The 20,424-nt window shown below is 38.0% G+C and overlaps 1 protein-coding gene across 1 annotated transcript in view; it reads right to left on the reverse strand.

Moving 5' to 3' along the window:
- Positions 1-20,424, reverse strand: part of ARHGAP24 (Rho GTPase activating protein 24) — a 466,522-nt gene that overhangs the window by 250,188 nt on the left and 195,910 nt on the right. Inside the window, exon 3 of the mRNA XM_080685258.1 lies at positions 5,660-5,747. Within this exon, the coding sequence (XP_080541384.1) occupies positions 5,660-5,747 (88 nt within the window). The remainder of the gene's footprint in view (positions 1-5,659; positions 5,748-20,424) is intronic.

Consider the following 20,424-nt stretch of genomic DNA (forward strand, 5'->3'; position numbering starts at 1 on the left):
GCTAATAATAACAAAAATATTCACATATTCATATTTCACAAACTATGCTCAAAATTCTAATACCTCCTATTTCGAAGTCAGATTATATATATATATAAAACTTTAGTTTAATTTCTGGGAGCTTTACCTTGGGAAAGGTAAATCAGTGATGCATACACACACACACACACACACATACACACACATACACACACACACACGAGTATATATTCACTAGCAGGTGTTAGCTGTTTTACCTTGATCAAATTACTTCTCTGTGCCTCAATTTCTTTATTTGGGAATGGAAATAATACAATAGGCTGCCTCCAAGAATTGTAGTAAAGATGAAATAAAGTGATTCATGCAAAGAACCAGGACTTGCCTGGGATACTGATAGATGCTATAATGGATATTTAATGCTCTAAACCAGTGGTTCTCAATCTTTCTAATGCCGCGACCCTTTAATACAGTTCTCGGCATTTATGGTGACCCCCAACCATAAAATTATTTAATATCTGTGTTTTCCGATGGTCTTAGGCTCCACAGGTTGAGAACCGCTAGCAGGGTCGCCTAAGACCACCGGAAAACACAGATATTTACAATACAATTCACAACAGTAGCAAAATTACAGTTATGAAGTAGCAACGAAAATAATTTTATGGTTGGGGGTCACCACAACATGAAGAACTGTATTAAAGGGTTGCGGCATTAGAAAGGTTGAGAACCACTGTACCCTAGAGGCTGGGATATTGACTGCTGGTGGCTCACAGAGGCCCTCATGGAACTGTTCTCCACTGCAACAGGATACTACTTCACCCCAGTTTATTTGTCTCCCCTCTTTCCAATCAATGACTAGGTAAGCTGATGCCAGGAAACAGGTCTGGTCCCTCACTTTAGAACAACTCTGAGGGGCAACCCAGCTCCAGGGCTCACCATACCATCAGCTGAGACTTCAGTTGCAATGATGTCATGAACAGCTTCTCCCTCTGCCCATCCTGTTTTCCTCACTTCCTCACAGAGGAAGTATCTTCAGAGAGCACTCCCCAATAAACATTTGATCATAACTCTCCATCAGAATGTGCTTCCCCAGAATCCAGACTAAGATTTTAGATAGCTATAGAGTTTTAAAAAAATGTCTTTCCCTGGAATTAGTAAGATCTAAATATGAATTTAAAAAGTGCTAAAAACTAACATTCCAACTTGTAAAGAACAACGGAAGTTGTGCCAAGCCACTTCCCTACAGGGTTTATAGAGAGAAGGCATTTCAAAGAAACCCAAACCCCATTTTCCTGTCCCTGACTACTATAAGAGGAAGACTAGAAAAGAGGAAGTGCTGCTTAGAGACAACAATTTTCAAGATAAACACTATTTTTTTTGACAAGGAGGAAAAGAATTTCTCTCAACCATCAGAACAAATCAGGAAATCATGAGAGAGTTGCTCACAAATTTTGAAGTGTGCTGGAATGGCCACCCACCACTTCTCCAAGCTGAAGACTTGCATGAAGGTTGGCAAGACACTGAACCCACTGGGTCTGAAGCTCATACTCCATGGAGACAGGGGCAAGGTGATGGGTGGAGTGAGGCAGCAGCAGCAAAACAGCCTGCACTACTCTTACTTGGCAGGTACATGGGATTTCTGGTAGCTGAATAAGCACAAGGAAAGCAGCTGGCCTTTGAGCTCCTTTGTTGGCATCCCATCCAACAAGATCATGCCCAAGGTAGAACATCTTACCATGTGTGGTGAATTTCCAATTCTAGGGATGGTGAAAAATCCCCAACTGCACTCCGTGAGAGAGTCAGCGTTTGGAGAGACATGTACTAAGCAGGCAGTACAAGGAGCTATATCTCTGCAGAAGCTTTTGGGTAGGAAGATTACCTATTTCCATCTTTCTCTCAGTATCATTACCAGAGAGGAAGGCAGAGAAGAGGGAAAAAGAATGTGAGAAGTTGCCCACCACTTCAGCCATGAGAGCCACAGAGGTCTTAGCTGCACCAGGGGATGGAATGATCCTACACAGCAGGAAGTAAGAGATCAACATCACTGAGTTGGGAGTAGTGGTAGCCAATCAACAACAACAACAAAAACAACAACAACAACATTTATATGATTGAGATTCCTCCATAAACCTGGTAGATACATACACTTCAACCTTTTTCAGCACTTTGCATTATGCTGTACTAGGTGTTAGGGTTGAAGTAATGAGGGATAAAGGTGTGGTTCCTAACTCCATGGAGCACATACTCCCTTGTCTCTCTCTACCGGACTCTGTCTTTGAACCACTATTGCCTTTTCTCCGTGTGACAGACTATTCTTCTGGGAAAGTTAAGGCATCATCATTCCATTAATTACTCTGTTAATTTTTTTAAACATCACAAGAAAAACTTCCACAGTACACATTTTGAGAGAAGCAAAGCTCTTTCTTTGAGCACTATACATTAAAGGTCTGCCAACATTCTTTTCTCAACCACATTTCCCAAAAGCTTAGCACTTGGCCATAAAATGTAATCCAGTCTAAAATCTGGCATGTCAGACAGTGAAGTATTCAAATACGCCAATTTGGCTAACACCTCCTTTTTTAATAACAAGTAGAGAAATGGAAAAAAAATTGAAGTGAAAGGCTTTAAATCACGGCATTATTCCGAGATAATTCATTTTATGAGACAGCAAATCTATAAAAAATTAATCCTAAATTATGGTAGATTTTTTCAGGTAGGTTTTTACAAAAGCTTAAAGCCTGTACAGAAATATACTACCCAAAGTAATAAATAATATAGCCTGCCTCATAGAATTGTAGTAAGATGCCCAATTCTATTGAAAAAATCTTGCTTTTCTTATTTGCACATGATTAAGACTTAATATCATAAGGTATTTTAGACTAAAGCAAAAACAAAACAAAGATCTGGGAACTATAAAGATATATATACACATATGTCATAAACTCTTTCTCCCTCTATATACAGGGTGGGGCAAAAGTAGGTTTACAGTTGTGAGTATGTGAAACACAGTGTTAATAAAGCTATTGTAGTCTGATCTGCATGGCTCAGAGGTTGAGTGTCGACCTATGAACCAGGAGGTCACAGTTCAGTTACCAGTCAGGGCACATGCCCAGGTTGTGGGCTCAACCCCCAGTGTGCAGGAGGCAACCAATCAATGATTCTCTCTCATCATTGATGTTTCTATCTCTCTTTCCCTCTCCTTTCCTCTCTGTAATCAATAAAATATATTTAAAAACAAATCTATTGTAATAATCATAACCTGCATTTTTTTCAATATGAACAACTGTAAACCCACATTTGCCCCACCCTGCCTGTGTACACACACACACACACACACACACACACACACACACACACAAATGTGTATGTACATAGTACTATAATATTTGTCAAAGGGCTTCCTGGAAGCTATTGCCAGTTTTTTAGATACCATTAGAGGCAGGTGGGATTAAGGTATCCTATTAATGGCTATTCCTTGGGTAGTTGGGCTTAAGGTGCATGTCCATAAAAACAGAATAGTGCTGGTTCTGTAAGCATCATCTGAAACATGGGTTTTTAGAAGTGGTGATCAAGAGAATTTCACAGAGAAAGCAATGTAGAATAAGTATGTGTTATGACGACATGCCTTCAGTAAGAAGAGGATTCTGTATAAGGCACTCATCACATTTTCACCATCTTTCCTGTCTCCTATCCTTTCTGATAAAAGAAAACACTATTGCACTTTTCAGGCTCCCCATGTCAAACTATTTCACAATTGGAAATCTTAGAAAGTATTATTGTGTCATTCCCATTTGCAAAAAGAAATCATGTCACTCTATTCCTGAGTAATCCCGATTTTGCAAAAATTGATAAAAATCATGTGATACAGATCCCCACATTTTCATACAAATACAGAAGCATTTGCCAGAAGTTCCATCCTGATGTCAGGGACACACCAATAAACCCCCAATGACCAAGATTAATGGCGCAGACACTGAATTCTCATTGTGGCCATAGTGATTTTACAAATCCCTCTTCAAAGAAGCATTTGACACAATTCTCTTGTCACTTCAGAATTATAAATCCTAATTTAGAAGCTACACATATTGGACTAATGATTCAGGAAGCATCTTTTCAAATGAGCTGTGGGCTCATTTGTTTTGAAAGAACAACCTTCAGATTCCACATCATAGAATCTTGAGCTTCTTAAGCTTTGCTCATCAAAAGCCATTATTTCATGTGCACTGCATGTGCAACACATGCCCTAGAACAGCAATCTTGGAAGGGAGGTTTCATGACTTCCTGAGCTCGAAGATACAGCTGTCTCTAGAAGTCTTGACAATATCCATTTATATTACATCAGAACAACAGAAAGATGAAATCTCTACACAGTAGTAGACCTTTAGAATTATTGGAGATAAAGAGCCAAAGCTGTCAGTTTCATACCATGCTCATTTAAAAGCCAACAGGCCCTAATGATTGAGGATAAACAGGGAAAGAAATTTCCTCTACTGATACTTCAAAGACTTTGCAACATCTGGAATTTGATTCTATACAGAGTATTCCACTAAGAAGTAAGTATAAAAAAGCTCTTAATAGGGCAAACAAGATTCAGGTTTCTTGCAATATGTTCTCCTTGGAGGGAAACAAATAACACAATGCATCTGACTAACTTTTCTGCACTTCAGCTGCATTAATTAACATTTAGTCATGGATTCCACTGTGAGCCAGATGAACTCAATGCTACAGCTGTTTTCATTGAGGGGAAAAATATGCTTTCACATTTTAGATTCCCAACATTTATAAATCTGGTGGAAATGTTTTGTTGACAGCCTCTGTGCCAGCTTTATTGATATGCATTACATATTAGTCACCCAAATAAATTAAAACTCACCTTAGCTATGATTAAATCAATGCCAATAGCACATCAACTGGGTCAGTCAGCGTCAATGCTATAAAAAGTACATCCCTCTTTTTTTCTTACATTAAGGATTAAGAAAGGGCTAAAAAACTCATCCAAAAAGTAGATAATGGCCTTGGAGAAATTGTTGCTGGGTGAGTTAAAGGTCTAAGTGAAAACCAGGTACTCTGAGAGGGATGAATGAAGATGACTAGAAAAAAAAATGAACAGATGTTGAAGAAATTTAACTGCAGGATCTGATAACTTGGCAGAGGCATCCTCAACTTTACAAGCTAAACATATGGAAGTGGTTGGTTGGGAACAAAGTTGAGGTACAGAACTGCAACATTTTGTCAGTTGTTGAAGGAGGTTTTTTCTTTTCTTTTTATAGCAAAAGCTTCTTGACAATGTCATTTTATGAGGAAATTATGGCAGTAAATCAGCTGACAATGCATTCTACCTGTAATACCTTGCCAAAATTTTCATATTGCAAGAGCACTGTAAAGTCAACTTGTCTCCAATAGTGTCTTAGCGATGTTGTGTCATGACTTTTGGTCACTGGAGTCTGTGGACAGATGTGTATCCATCCAATAATCATGTGGCCATGCGTTTGTGTGGGGGGGGTTAACGTTCATTTGTATCAAGTGGAGATACCTGGAATCATTATCTCTGAAATATGAACCAAATTTGATTCTTGCCTCCTCAAATTAATGTGCTCAGCCATGAATAAAGCCTGTCTGACTTGTTTTCACCTTTACCAATATAGAACAGCAATAATGCAATCAAATCAGAAAACTGTCTTACCTGGAATTACTTCAAAAAGAAATTTCCCTGGACTCTCTTCATTGCAGGGATGTTCCAGGACTTTATTTCCAGGCAGAAAAATAGCACCCTGTGAACACAAATGCCCAAAACATCAACATCATCAGGTGGCAAATATTAAATATTATCCTCATCATAATCATCATCAGTGAATATTTAAGGTGCATCTATAACCAGTGTATCGTAACATGCATCAGACTCATTTATATTCCCAATAATAAAAAATCATGTAATAGAATCATATCCATTCAACATTTAACAAATATTTGTTGACCATGTAGTATGTATGAGATAGTGTTAGGTGCTGGATCCATTTTAAGCTCCAATGTATAAAATGCATTCTGTATGCCAAACTTTTTACTAAACATTCTATCAACATATTATTTAATTGTTAGAATAATCTTATGAGGTAGGTATATTTTCCCCATCTATAGTTGTGAAAACCAAGGCAGAGACAATAAATAACTTAGTCAATGTTACCATAGCTTTCTCTTAATTATCCTTTCTCTTTTCTGTTCAAGTTCTGTCTCTTTAGCGGATCATTCTCATGGTTCTGAGACATGTTTAAAAGTTTATCCAGGGTTTTTATATATTAGGATAGATTCAGTGTAGATAACTATGCTAAGCAAAAGGATTAAAAGATGATAGCTAGAGGGGGAGCTGGAGTCTAAATTATTTAATAGGATAAACTTTTTTTTTTTTTAATATATTTTATTGATTTTTTTTTTACAGAGAGGAAGGAAGAGGGATAGATAGTCAGAAACATCGATGAGAGAGAAACATCGATCAGCTGCCTCTTGCACACCTCCTACTGGGGATGTGCCCGCAACCAAGTTACATGCCCTTGACCGGAATCGAACCCGGGACCTTTCAGTCCGCAGGCTGACGCTCTATCCACTGAGCCAAACCGGTCCTGGCTAATAGGATAAACTTTTAAACATGTCTCAAAACCATGAGAATGATCCGCTAAAGAGAGAGAACTTGGAACAGAAAAGAGAAAGGATAATTAAGAGAAAGCTATGGTAACATTGACTAAGTTATTTATTGTCTCTGCCTTGGTTTTCACAACCAAGCGCTGCCATGGTGACCCAGCACTGACTGCAGCACTGCGGGCACCTCAGCTGAGGCAATCCAGCACTGACTGCTGAGGGGGCTGCGATCAGTCCCAGACAGAGGCTGGGAGAGAAAAGCAGGGTCTGATCACAGTCCCCATAGCAGTCAGTGCTGGGTCAGCGTGGTGGAAGTCAGTCCTGCAGTCAATGAACATAGGTTCAATTAACATTAAGTGAACATAGGGTCAATTAATATCTTTTTGAGAGGAGCTGAGAATATAAAGTACAGTGTAGAGCAATTACTTATATTATTTCACATAAAACTCTTTTCAACTAAGATATCTGCCTTTATTTAAAATGTGTCTTTATTGTTGAAAGTATTTCAGATGTCCCTTTGTTTTAGTTTTTTTTTTTCTTCCCCCATTGATCTCCTCCACCCTGCACCTGCCCCTTCCAGACTATTTCTGTGTCCATGGGCTATTCCTATCTAATACATAAAAATCTAGAAATATTTAGAGAAAATAAAATAAAATATATGCCAGGTAAATACTGAACAGAAGAGCTGAAGTTGCTGCATGAATACTGGATATAGGCTTGAAGCCAAAACACAACTCATGAGATAAAGTTAGTCATTGTAATATAACAAAAGGCTCCTTTCACTAGAGATAGGATGGTTCCCAATACTTATACACATAATAGAACAGTGTGGGGGTTCAGAATGAGCCTCATCAAGATGTGTCTCAGTGATATGCAGATTTTTGAGCTAAGGGCAATTTTAGCTTCAGGTTCAAGTGAAAATTCTGCCCCTCCCTTTGGCTACCTAAAAAAAATTGAATTAGAGGCCTTGCCCATAATAACACATTATCCTATATAATAAAAGGCTAATATGCAAATCAACTGAACAGCAGAACGACCGGTCGCTATGACACGCACTGACCACCAGGGGGCAGATGCTCAATGCAGGAGCTGTCCCCTGGTGGTCAGTGTGCTCCTATATGGGGAGAGCCGCTCAGCCAGAAGCCAGGCTCATGGCTGGTTAGCACAGCAGCAGTGGTGGGAGCCTCTCCCACCTCCTCAGCAGCGTTAAGGATGTCCTATGGGGAGCGGGCCTAAGCCATCAGTCAGACATCCCAGAGGGCTGCCAGACTGCGAGAGGGTGCAGTCCAGGCTGAAGGACCCCTGCCTCCGAGTGCACAAATTTCATGCACCGGGCCTCTAGTATTCTTATATGTTTCCACTATACTCTAGTTTGTGCACCCATAATTCCAATTACATGATTCTCACAAGATTCATGCTTGACAATTTTCAATCTTCAGTGAACTTGACCTCACAGGAGCTTTCAGCACTATTAACTATTCTTTTTTGAAGCACCTACTTTCCATGGCTTCTTGGTATTTTTCAATACTTTTTTTTTTTTAAATTACTAAATACATTGCAAATATTCAGCATAATTAAGACTTCTTTTATAGATAGGTTTGAAATCTATATGATTTCTATAAAAAGTGATAAGATCAGTTTTTTCAATTATAAGTTTATTTTACTTAATTAGATAATCTTGTGAAGTAATTAAATTTGTGATTTAACTTAGTTTTAGAACATAGCATCTAACCTTCCAGGTAGATACAATATTCATTTATGCATGCAGGTATGTGAATATGTGGTTATATATGTCTCCTGTTTAATACTATGCCTTCTGGCTCTGCTTAGAATATTAAACTGTACATGTGTTTTATAAAGTAAATTCAAGCCACTCTCCTGAATAAACAATTCTCCTCCATGCCCCTCCCCGTCCCAGGCCACCAGATCTTCCCTCCACTCATCCCTCTATTCTGTACCTCAGGAGACAACTCTATAAATTGCAAAAAAACAGGCTGCAGGTTGGGTTTGACAGGCCATAGCAGGAGGTCAGAAGACAAGATAATTTTTGACTTGTCTTCTCCATGTGAGGCAGCAGTTTGGCCCTCGTTACCTGGGCAGCTGCCTTAGTCCACATATCCTTAAACTTGCAGGCTCCCTAAGGTTCTTGTAGAGCTAAGAGTGGTAATGGGTTCCTCCCTGTTTTTAGCCCCAGGATGTTTTTCACTGTCTGTTAGTTTCTATTAACCTTTGCAACACTTTGTCACAAACCCTCCAATTACTACTTTTGAGGTGGAGACATCAATTTCTTGCTGGGATCATAAGTGACAAATAGCCAGAGCACAAGTACGCTGAGTTTTCTAAGAAAGAGCAGATTACCCCATGATATTCAATATGCCTCACTACAAATGATCAGAATGAAGAAACTCAGGAATAAAAAGGGATGTAAACTTTATGATACGAGTTCAATACCTATGGCAATAATTAAATGTCAAGAATTAATCAGCATATTCAGAATGAAATCATACTTTTGTCCCTTCTGGGGACTATTCCTTTTTATAAAGAATCTTTAAAGTTTGAAAATGGGATACTATGTTTAAGAAATTATTTTATAGTTTGACAGCTAAGAGTTGGCAAAAGAAACAGAATTTGGAACCACACTAGTATTTTGTTTCCAGCTAAAATTGCTACTAGAAAAGAAACTCATCTCTAGTTAGTGTCAGATCACTGAACCAAAGCCACATGACTTGGGGGTAAGGCTAGATGATGTTGAAAATAAGCATAGTGATCTTATTCTCTGACATTTGGATTGGAAAATGTATTCATGTGCAGTAGCTGTGTCAGTTGCATAAGCACAATGATGAGATATTCTTTCCAGCATGAACAATGATTATGAGCATCACTTGAAACTAGGTGAAAAGTCTGAGCCTACATAAATATATACATTAGCCCTAGCTGGTTTGTCTCAGTGGATAGAGTCAGCTTGCGGACTGAAGGGTCCCAGGTTAGATTCCAGCAAGGGCACATGCCCGGGTTGTGGGCTCAATCCCCAGTAGGGGGCATGCAGGAAGCAGCCAATCAATGATTCTCTCTCATCATTGATGTTTCTATCTCTTCCTCTCTGAAATCAATAAAAAATATATTTAAAAAATAAATAAAAATATACATTAAAACATGTATATCTATAATGCAAATTGAGGTTTAATAAAATGAGGTCAAGGTGAAATAAATATTATTCAACCATTTTTATTCGAGTTAGTTAAGTTGGTGTAATTTTTTGTAGCAAATAATTTCATTAATCTATTCAACAAATTTGTATTAAACAACACCTGGTATGTGCCAGGCCTTATCCTAGGCACAGAGACTATAATAGTGAGAAAGTCCAACAATGCCCTTTCTTGCATTTCTGGATTTTAAAATCACTCAGGGAAGACAGAAAACTAAAAAAAAAAAAATACAGATACACCCCCAATATGAAAAGAAAACACATTGCATATGATTATTGAAGGGCTCTGGCCACTTAATAATCAACCAGTCATGATGAAGTTTGTGTTCAGTAAATCTATTCTGGAGTTGAGCTGCCTAGCCTCAGATTCCCACTCTACACCCTTTAGTGAAGTGACTTCAGGCAAGATACTCAAACTCTCTATTCCGCAGGCTCTTCATCCTTAAATTGGGATTAAAGGTAGAACCTACTTCATAAGTGTGAACAAACTAATATCCATGTAGTTTGTAGAAAAATGCCTGATACAGATTATTTTTAGCTGACAAAAGATTTGTTAGTATTTTTAATACTGACAAAGAATATTTCTTATATTCCAGAAGGCTCAAAGATATTTTAGGACCACATTTTGCTAACCCCCAAATGATAAGGTGATTCTCACATAGATTCTATACATATCTGCTAATATTATCATCTAGTTGAGTAAACTAATTAGAAATTTTGAAGTCAATTTTTACTGACCATGTTTGCAAAGCTAGACTAATCAAAACAAATGAACTTATAATTAACAACCATAATATTATATAGCATGGCATAACGATGTTGATATGATGATTGCTAACGTTACTTGACTACTACTTTGTTAAACAAATGAGTATGCCATTATATCATTAATTCACGCAGTGACTCTGTGGCATAGGTATTTCTCACTTTATAGACGAGAAAAATAAAGCTCAGGGAGCACCTAACAAAAAGCCTGGCATTGTGAACTCCTAACATATTTGTTTGAACAAAAAAAAGGTAGGAACAAATGAATGCAAGTTGTTTTAAGGATTTTATCTTTAAGTATTAACCCAATTTATATTCCTACTAGATGCCCGGTGCACAAATTCGTGCATGGGTGCGGTCCCTCTGGGTGACTTGCAGGGATTGGGCCAAAACCCACAGTCCAATGCCACCTGCAGCTCCTACCTGCCACTCCCACTCATCCCAGCCCCACGATGCCTGCTGCAGGCTCACACCCAATCAGTCCTGATTGGGAGAGGCTCGCGCTGCCGCAGCAGCACTTGCCAGCCGTGAGCCCTGCGTCTGGGGCCTTAGCAAGGGGAGTGGCCTATGGGATTGGGCTGAAACCGGCTCTCTGACATCACCCGAGGGGGCCCAGATAGCGAGAGGGCACAGGCCAGACTGAGGGACCCCAATGGTGCACGATTGGGCTGGGGAGGGACCGCGGGAGGGCTCCAGGGCATGTCTGGCCCATCTCACTCAGTCCCAATGGGCCAGACCCCAGCAGCAAGCTAACCTACCGGTCGGAGCATCTGCCCCTTGGTGGTCAGTGCACGTCATAGTGACAGGTCCATCGGTTGACTGTCTACCCCCTGGTGATCAGTGCACATCATAGCTACTGGTCGACCAGTTGACTGTCTGCCCCCTGGTGGTCAGTGCACGTCATAGCTACTGGTCGACCAGTTGACTGTCTGCCCCCTGGTGGTCAGTACACGTCATAGTGAGTGGTTGAGCAGCTTTAGCATATCATTAGCATATTATGCTTTGATTGGTTGTTTGGTTGTTCTGCTATTCAGTCTATTTGCATATTACCCTTTAATTATGTAGGATTTCTAATCAATGACTGTTATTGAAAAGAGTTTGAAGTTTTATAGTTACCACGTTTCTTCTTGCCCTCTGAAATTATTTACTCTCCTACCTGGGATGCTGCCAGAAAGACAAGAGAGGGGAAACTTGCAAATTGGTATAATTTTTGAATTTACTGAAGTAATTCTGATGTGAAAACTGTTTGGGGAATACTAAACTAAGCATTGTTATAAGTTGTCTTTTAGAGAAAATAGCATGATATTTATATCATGTGCAAACTTTGCAATGTACTATTTTTCCTCAGTTAATAAGACGCATAAGAGCAAGTAATGCACATAATATTGTTCAACTGTTATTTAAATTAACAATGACAGACATAATAGCATGAAGTTATTTCTGAATAAATAGAAATAAACTCTCTATAGAGATGTCTCATTTTGCTGTGGTTTTTTTTTTAATTATTATTATAAACTGCAGACTTAGCACTTGAGAAGCATTTGTCATTCTGGGTTCATTTTAATTTTAAAACAATATTTGCATAATATTACATATGTTCAGATCCTAAGAAGCTAACAGGATGCCACTAATTGTGATGGATAAAAATATGTACAGTATTTGGATGAAATTATTTAAAAGCTTTTAACCCTTTATTTTCATACACAAGGATCCCATACCCCCTGTGAACTCTCCCTCTCGACAGAACAGACGTACACAAAATTCCTCCTGAGTCCTTCTGCGTAACAGTTTCCCTTGGAACATAACCACCACCATTCTAGCTACATTTAAGTCACTTCTATTTGACTACATGTTTTTGATTTCTTGGAAAATGGGCAAATTCCTTGGTTGTGGGGGAAAAACAGATTAGATATATGGGAAAGGAAGGGATTATTATTCTAAAACCAAAATTCTATAATCACACTCTCAAAATTTGTGGAGACCTTAGAAACTACCTTTCTCAAGCTTATGTAACATATGAATCTCTCATACCGAAGGCATTCTGAACTTGCTCAAACCATCTCTTATTTCCTTTCTTAAGGTGTCCCATGCCATTTTGAAAGATAGCAATTGGGGAAAAAACTTAAATGTTGATACAAAATCCAACCCCCCAACAATTTCTACTCCACATTCTTCCCTTCAGAGTGAAATCCCCCATTTCTATCGTGGATCATCACAGCCAATTTCTACTGAGACTTACTATGTGCCAGGACTGTGCTGTACATAGTAATCTTCTGAAACCCTATGTGGAGGGACAATTATAACTATTTTACAGAATGAGTGTGGAAGCATAAATAAGTTGAATAGCTGCAGCTGGTAAAGCACAGAGATACAATTTGACCCAAGCTCCCTCCCTAAGCCTGTATATTCCTTATGTGAGAGGAAGCTGCAATGTGATTTATTGGTTCATTCACTTATTGGTTTATTCATCAACCATAAATATAATAGATATTATATGTTGAGGATGCCAAATACTTAGGAAAAAATTAAACTGTTAATATAGGTTATCCTTGAATAGCCAGGTCATAGTTTTATTTTGCTAAGTTTTTCTTATTTTTTTTAAATTTCAATAATGAGCACATATTGTATAATAATAAAAACATATGAATATTTTTTAAAGCAAAGAAAAATCACAGAAGGAGGCAAGGTTGGATGGGGTATTTTTTTTCATCTCAAAATTAGGCTTCTGCCTTGAAATAAAGACGGTGGAAGGAAGTTCTAGAAAATGTCTAAATATAGTCCAGTACTCTGAGTAATGGCCACCCATAGATATCAAATCCTGATCCCTGGAATATATAAATGTTACCTTATCAGGAAAAAGGTCTCTGCAGACATGATTAAATTAAGGATTCTGACAGAGTTATCCTGGATTATCTGGGTAGACCTTAAATCCAGTCACAAGAGCCTTTATGACAGAGAGACGGGGAGACTTGATGCACACGCAGAGGAGAGGGCGAAATGGAAATGGAGGCAAAAGTTGGAATGACACAGTCTCAGGCCAGGAAATGCTGGCAGTTACCAGAAGCCCAAGTAGTTCCCTCCTAGAGCCTCTGAAGGGAGTCTGGGCCTACCTACACCTTGATTTTGAACTTACAACATACAGAACTGAGAATTAATTTCAAAGGTGAAGACTGAGGAATCTCAGAGGGAAGTGGGGGTGGCAGGAAGAGAACAACCAAAGACCTTAGATGCTTATATGCATTACCCATGGACACAGACAATAGTGCCCTGAAGGGCTGGGGCGGGGTGGGGGAAGGGAATAGGTGGGGGTTGGAGAGGGTCAATAGGGGGAAAAAGGAACATCTATAATACCTTCAATAATAAAAATAAAATTTTAAAAAGAGTATATGTCTTCTGTTTTTAAACCACCAAGTTTGTGGTAATTGGTTACAGCAGTCAATACAAATACAACATATTTTGAAACAAACCCTTCAGTGACCCCTTGGGAGGAGCCTGTAAACAGCTGAGGTTTTAAAAGGAGTTCACTGCTCATTCTCAAGTGCTGGTGAGTGGGTCTAACTTTTACTTAGCCAATGATTTTTGGGAAGAATCCACATTGTTCAAGGCACTCAAATAGGCTGTAGCCAAAGAAAATCCCTCCTCACCCGATCCTCAACTCTCAACAGGAGAAATGAACCCAATCAGTGTCACATTCTCATCCTGGACAGAAGACCTGGGGCAAAGTTAGGAGTCCTTATTTGGAGAGAACTGAGCTCAGTTGATAATCTTTCTCAATCAATTACTGGGCCCTTGACCTTGCATTTGGTATCCAATAACACATGCCATTTGATAACATTTATTATTTCTCAACTAGGAAATGAAAGGTCAGCTGCTCAGGGAATGGTAAATGCCAAAGATTCAAAGTGAAGTCTATGGCAGTAGGAGAGAAAAAACAAGAAAAGTTTTTGCATATGTCTTGTTATAAGACACGAAGAGGGAAAAGTCATCTATAATAATAAAAGGGTAATATGCTAATTAGACCAGACGTCATTCTGGACTTCCTTCTGGACAAAGCTGGCTCCGGAGAAAAGCCTGAGTCCCAGTTGCCCGCCGGTGCCCAGAGGGAAGCCTGGGTCCCGGATGTCAGAGGGAAGCCAGTACTGGCAGCCAGCCAACTCTTGCATGAATTTTGTGCATCAGGCCTCTAGTAGCTATGTAATAATATTTGTTAGGGAAAAGCCTGGACCTTAAGGAGAAGGGTATAATAAGCCATTATCAATGGAACAGAAAATTGATGATAATTACAATAGCCCCATTTAACCCTTTATCCTAATTAACTAGTAAGCCCTTTGTGTTTTTAAAAACTGAAAGTGAAAAGGACCTAAGTTTAATCTTGGAAGAAACTATACAATAGTTAAATCTATAGTACCAAAATAATGTGGGATACTAAATAAAATGACCTTGAAAATTTTCTTACAACCTAGTAAAATTATTTTATAGTTACTTTGATAATTTTCCATACAGTTGAATTTTAAAATTAGGAAGTGTAACTGGGAGAAAAAAGTCATTAGCAAAAAGAAGAAAACTTAAGACTTAATTGCACAGCTGTTTTGGACATGCTGAGCTTCTTTAAAAAAAAACGACAATCTCTCCTTTGCCTTATGGTTCACCTATTTCTCTTGGTATTCCTCTACTTCTTTGACTTACAATCAACTATGTTTGATGTAATTCTTAAAATTTGTTGCTGAAATTGCAAATGCAATGTGATATTTATTTGTGGAAAGAAAACATGCTCTTGCAAAATTCAGTAAGTTTGACAATATATTCTGTTGGTAAGAAAACAGAACTCTCATATATTGGTAATAAAAGGGCAAAGTAATTATTTTTAAATATTTTTATTGACTGTATTGGAATGACATTGATTAATACAATTATAAAGTGTACAGTTCTATAATACACCTTCTGTACACTGTATTGTGTGTTCAGCATCCAAAGCTAAATTCTTATAGCGGGTACTTTGGCAATATTTATCACACCCACACATATAAGGAATTGTTTATTTCTAAGTTTATTTTCATTAAAACAGCATTGTTTGAAAGGCAAGATTTGGAACAAGTCAGGTGTCCATCACTAAAAATCAATCACCATCATATCAGGTGTTTTATATTATACTAGAGGTCTGGTGCATGACATTCATGCCTAGAGGTGAGGGTAGGGGTGAGGGGAGAGTCCCTCAGCCCAGCCTGAAAGTCAAAGTAGAGAAATACCAAGAAAAATATGAATGAACTTTAATATATAAAAATATTTTAGTAGATATAGCTTATCTTTTTATAGCTGCATAGTACTCCATTATACATGTTTCCTATATATGATCTCTACAGGAGGATATATTATAAAGAGAAAGGATAGTTTAGTTTAGAAATATACATTCATATCTATATTTTAAGTAGGAAATAAATGATACTATAAAATATATTTGCATTTGCCTTGACACACATAAAAAAAAAAATCACAGGAAGAATACACATGAATCTAGTCAAAGTAGTTACCTATCAGGAATGTGAGGGCAGCAGAATAAGAATGGATGGAAAGTAAGACTTTTCTTGTGAACATTTACTACAGTTTTGATTTTGAAATTTTATGAATGTTTTATGTATTCACAAATTAAATTAAAAATGAATATAGTATTCAAATAAGAAAATTTCACAAAAATGTTAGTAGTTTTCTCTATATAGTTGAATTTTAAAAAATTCTTTATACATTTCCTCCATAATTTCTATAATGCAAGAATATTACTTTAAAATTTTTTATTTTATTAATTTTTTACAGAGATAGGAAGGGAGAGAGAGAGAGAGAGAGAGAAACATAGATTTGTTGTTCCACTTATTTATGCATTCATTGGTTGCTTCTTATATGTGCCCTGACCAGGGATTGAACCTGCAACCTTGACATACTGGGACAACACTCTGGCCAGGAAAGAATATTACTTTTTAAATTAAAAAAAAAAAAACAACACCCTTTTGTATTAAAAGTGGTTTTAATTCAATCACAGTGTTAAAGACATAGCTAGTGGACTCTATATTATTCTAGATGTATGAAGGCACCTACTTGGGAGCTGAGAGAGAGAATGTTTTTAATTTAATTTTGACCTTTCTGGCAAGCAGCTAGTTTTCTTGCTTAAGAAAATAATCTCAGGAGAAATATCAGTGACTAAAGTTTTGGATTCAATGCTCTAATATTTTTCATCTTGTAAGTTCCACTGGTTTTATAGTTGCTCTCACGCAATTTGTTTGTTCCTGGCTCCTGCCCTAACCCATTCAAATGTCATTGATTTTTTTCATCTACCTTCAAAATACTGACTTGGCTCCTATCATTAAGAAGCAATGTGCTTCAGTTCCAAATAATTCCAAATATTCATTTCCACCCTGCTCCTGTCAGATTAATCAGAAACTGAATGTGGTAAGGCAATTAAAATTTAGTTTAATTTGCAATAGTTAAAATTAACATGTCTTCCCCCTTCTAAAATATATAAAATTAAAATTATTTCTTGGGGTTTTTTTTAACAGCTGTTTTAACATGCCTTGCTTTCCTATACTAAAGAAGGCACTGTAACAGAACACAAGTATCCAGCAAGGCCAGCTATCATGACAATGATAAAATCAGAATGCCACATAAATTTTTATTGCATTTCTCTAGGTCAGACAATGTTTTGAGTGCTGGAGATAAAGCAGCATAGAAAGTGAACAATGTTCCTGTTCTCACAAAGGTTACATTTTAATGAAGGAAGAAATAAATATATCCATTCATATATAAATAAATTAAAAAAAACACATAAGGGAATTACTCATGCAATGTGCTGTGTACTATAGTTAATTAAAATAGGGTGTATGTTTGAAAGTGCCTGGGTAGTTACTTTGGAATGATTATTCTCTGAGCTGGTGACATTTTAGTTGAGATCTAAAAACTAAGGGGAGTCTATCCACACAAAAATGAAGAGTGGTTTATCTCTAAGAGGAAGGCAGGGGTGATCAGGACCCCTTCATAAGCTAAGGTTGTGTTTGGATGTTTATTCTAAGTGCAATGAAGAGCCATTGGATGAGTTTGAGCATGGTATTATCTGAATTTTATTTTGCAAAGAACAAACGGGTTATTGAATTGAAAATGGATTGTTGAAGGGTGAGAGTAGAAACAGGAATCTAGGCTAGTTCAGGATAGAGAAGATGGGCAGCCATTAAGATGAAGACCAGTGGTTTTATTTGGATTATATTTTGGAGGTAAAGTAGAGTTGGTAATGTCTTAGATGGGAGGCTTAAGGAAAGAAGCGAAACAACTATAATGCCTAGAATTTTGTTTGAGCATTAGAACACTGCATGGTCCAATGATAGGAAAGATAGAGAAGGGGAGAAAGAGGATTTGGGGGGAAATTAAGAGTTCAACCATATTCAGTTTGAAACACTCATTAGACATAGGAAACTGACAAGTAGAAAGTCTGATATATAAATCTCAAGTTTCAGACATAGATCCAAGAGATTTAGTTTTGAGAGTCATCAAACTTTAAATTGTATTTGAAGGCACACAGTTAATTAAAGTAATCTAGTGAGAATGTGTGGACTGGTGAGGTAGGGAGACCAGGGAAGATCTCCAGGGCATGCCTATATCTAGAGACCTATAGAGGAGAGGGAGCCAGAAAGAAGGCTGAGGGCGGAGGGGGGACGGAGGCAGAGAAATAGGAGGGGCAGGCACAGGATCCTGAAAGCTGCATCTTCCTCCATCATCTGTTGAACACTCCAGTGAAAAGGCATTATCTTGAAAAAGTTCATTCCATGATGGTAAGCTCTGGTCCTTTCCAAGTTGTACTTTATACCAAGCCGAAATCTGACTCCAGAGATCCTCTGTCCCCTCAACCCCCTCCACAACCATTGGTTAATAATACTCTATGGCTCTAGACATCTTTACCATGCCCCTATTAACCCCCCCCCCTTTTTTTGCTTTTGTAAAAATTAATCTTCACCTGAGGATATTTTTTCCAATGATTTTGAGAGAGAATGGAAGGGAAGGAGAGTGGGGAAAGAGGAGAGAGAAAGAGAGAAACAGCGATGCAAGAGAGACACATCACTTGGTTGCCTCCCACATGCCCTGACAGAAACCACATCATTACCAGGGGCTGAGGGTGGGGAGGAAAAGATTATGAAGGGACACCGGAATTTTTGTGGGGTAATGTAACTGTCCCATACCTTAACTACAGTGGTGATTACATAGTTGTATGTAAATAATAACTCAATAAACCTGACATTTTAAAAAGGGGGGTAAGAGATCAACCAAAGGCCTTGTGTGCATGCGTATAAGCATAACCAATGGACACAGACACTAGCGGGGTGAGGGCTTGTGCTGGGGGTGGGGGTTGCTGGGGAGAGGTCAATGGGGGAAAAGGAGACATATGTAATACTGTACCTAATACTTTAAACAATAAAGAACTTAAAAATAAAATAAAATGGTCTGATTTACACTATTGAAAAAAAAGTAAAAGTGCAGTGTCACTGATGTTCTGGGGCTTGGAGAGCTTCTCACTGCTGCCAGATCAGTCACCTCATTTCTAGCCCAGCGTTGAGGATCCTCTGCAATCTCCCACTGTCCCTGAGCACATTACTTGTGGTCGCCTCTGTACACATCTCTCTAACCAGAATGATCTACCCCATCCCTGTGAAATAATTTTGTGAAGTTTTTCTAACAGGAATGCTCAATTACTCTTTTACTCGTTATTCTCATCTAAGTAATATGCTCAAAGACAGGAGTTATGAGCATTGTGCATTTTGCATAATATCTATCACACTCCATGCAGAGAAAATAATGTCATCAGATGGTAGGTACTCAAAAATATTTGTGGAATGAGTAAATAAATTGAATTTAAAAAACACATGATTGACCTTATTATTGAACTATGGCTTTTGGGTGACCAGGCAACTTTCACTTGAATTTTCTTCCTATCCTGCCTTGATAGGATCTGTTTGTAATATAAACAAAAGATAAAATTTCCTTCCCAGCTTCATTTTTGTCAACCATGATCCAGTTGTCTCAGGCATAATAGTGGTTGGAACTTTAGTTTACTTTTATTCATTTTTCTCCTTTATCCTGTCCATATGCAGGCTTCTCTTCTTTTTTCGTTCCCACATGTAACCTTTCCTTTTACACGTGTCTCTGATGATCTCACTGACAGCTCCTGACCTACACTTTATGTCATGCACTACTGACCTTACACAGAGCCAAGGAGAGTCTTCATGAACATATCTTGCACTTATAAGACTCAAAGAGTGGCCTTTAAGGGTCATTTGTAACAAGTTAAATTTGTGTTTATGCTTATGCGCAGGCTGGTAAAGATGCTGGGCGGGTGTTAGTTTGTAGATACTAGAACTTCAACACACAAATATAGAAACCTAAGTCACATCAAAATAAGCATAATCTACATTTTCACAATAATGAAAGCTGAGGTTAAATGTTCAAAACTGTGTACAAATGTTGCTGTAAATTAAATGTGAACTTAATTTTGACTGTCTAGTCATGTACTCTAAGAACTATCTCAATTATAATACATCAAGACTCACAAACCCTTATCCGGCCAGCTCAGTGGTTAAATGTTTACCTATGAACCCAGAAGGTCAGGGGGGTCACAGTTCGATTCCCAGTTAGGGCACATACCCGGGTTGTGGGCTCCATCCACAGTAAGGGGTGTGCAGGAGACAGTTGGTCAATGATTCTCTCTCATCATTGATGTTTCTATCTCTCTCTCCCTCTCCCTCCCTCTCTGAAATCAATAAAAATAATTTTTTAAAAAAGGGGAAAAAAAGACTCACAAACCCCCAAAACAAAGAAAT

This window comes from Plecotus auritus (genome assembly GCF_963455305.1).
Source record: "Plecotus auritus genome assembly, chromosome: 1".
Classification (NCBI taxonomy): Eukaryota; Metazoa; Chordata; class Mammalia; order Chiroptera; family Vespertilionidae; genus Plecotus; species Plecotus auritus.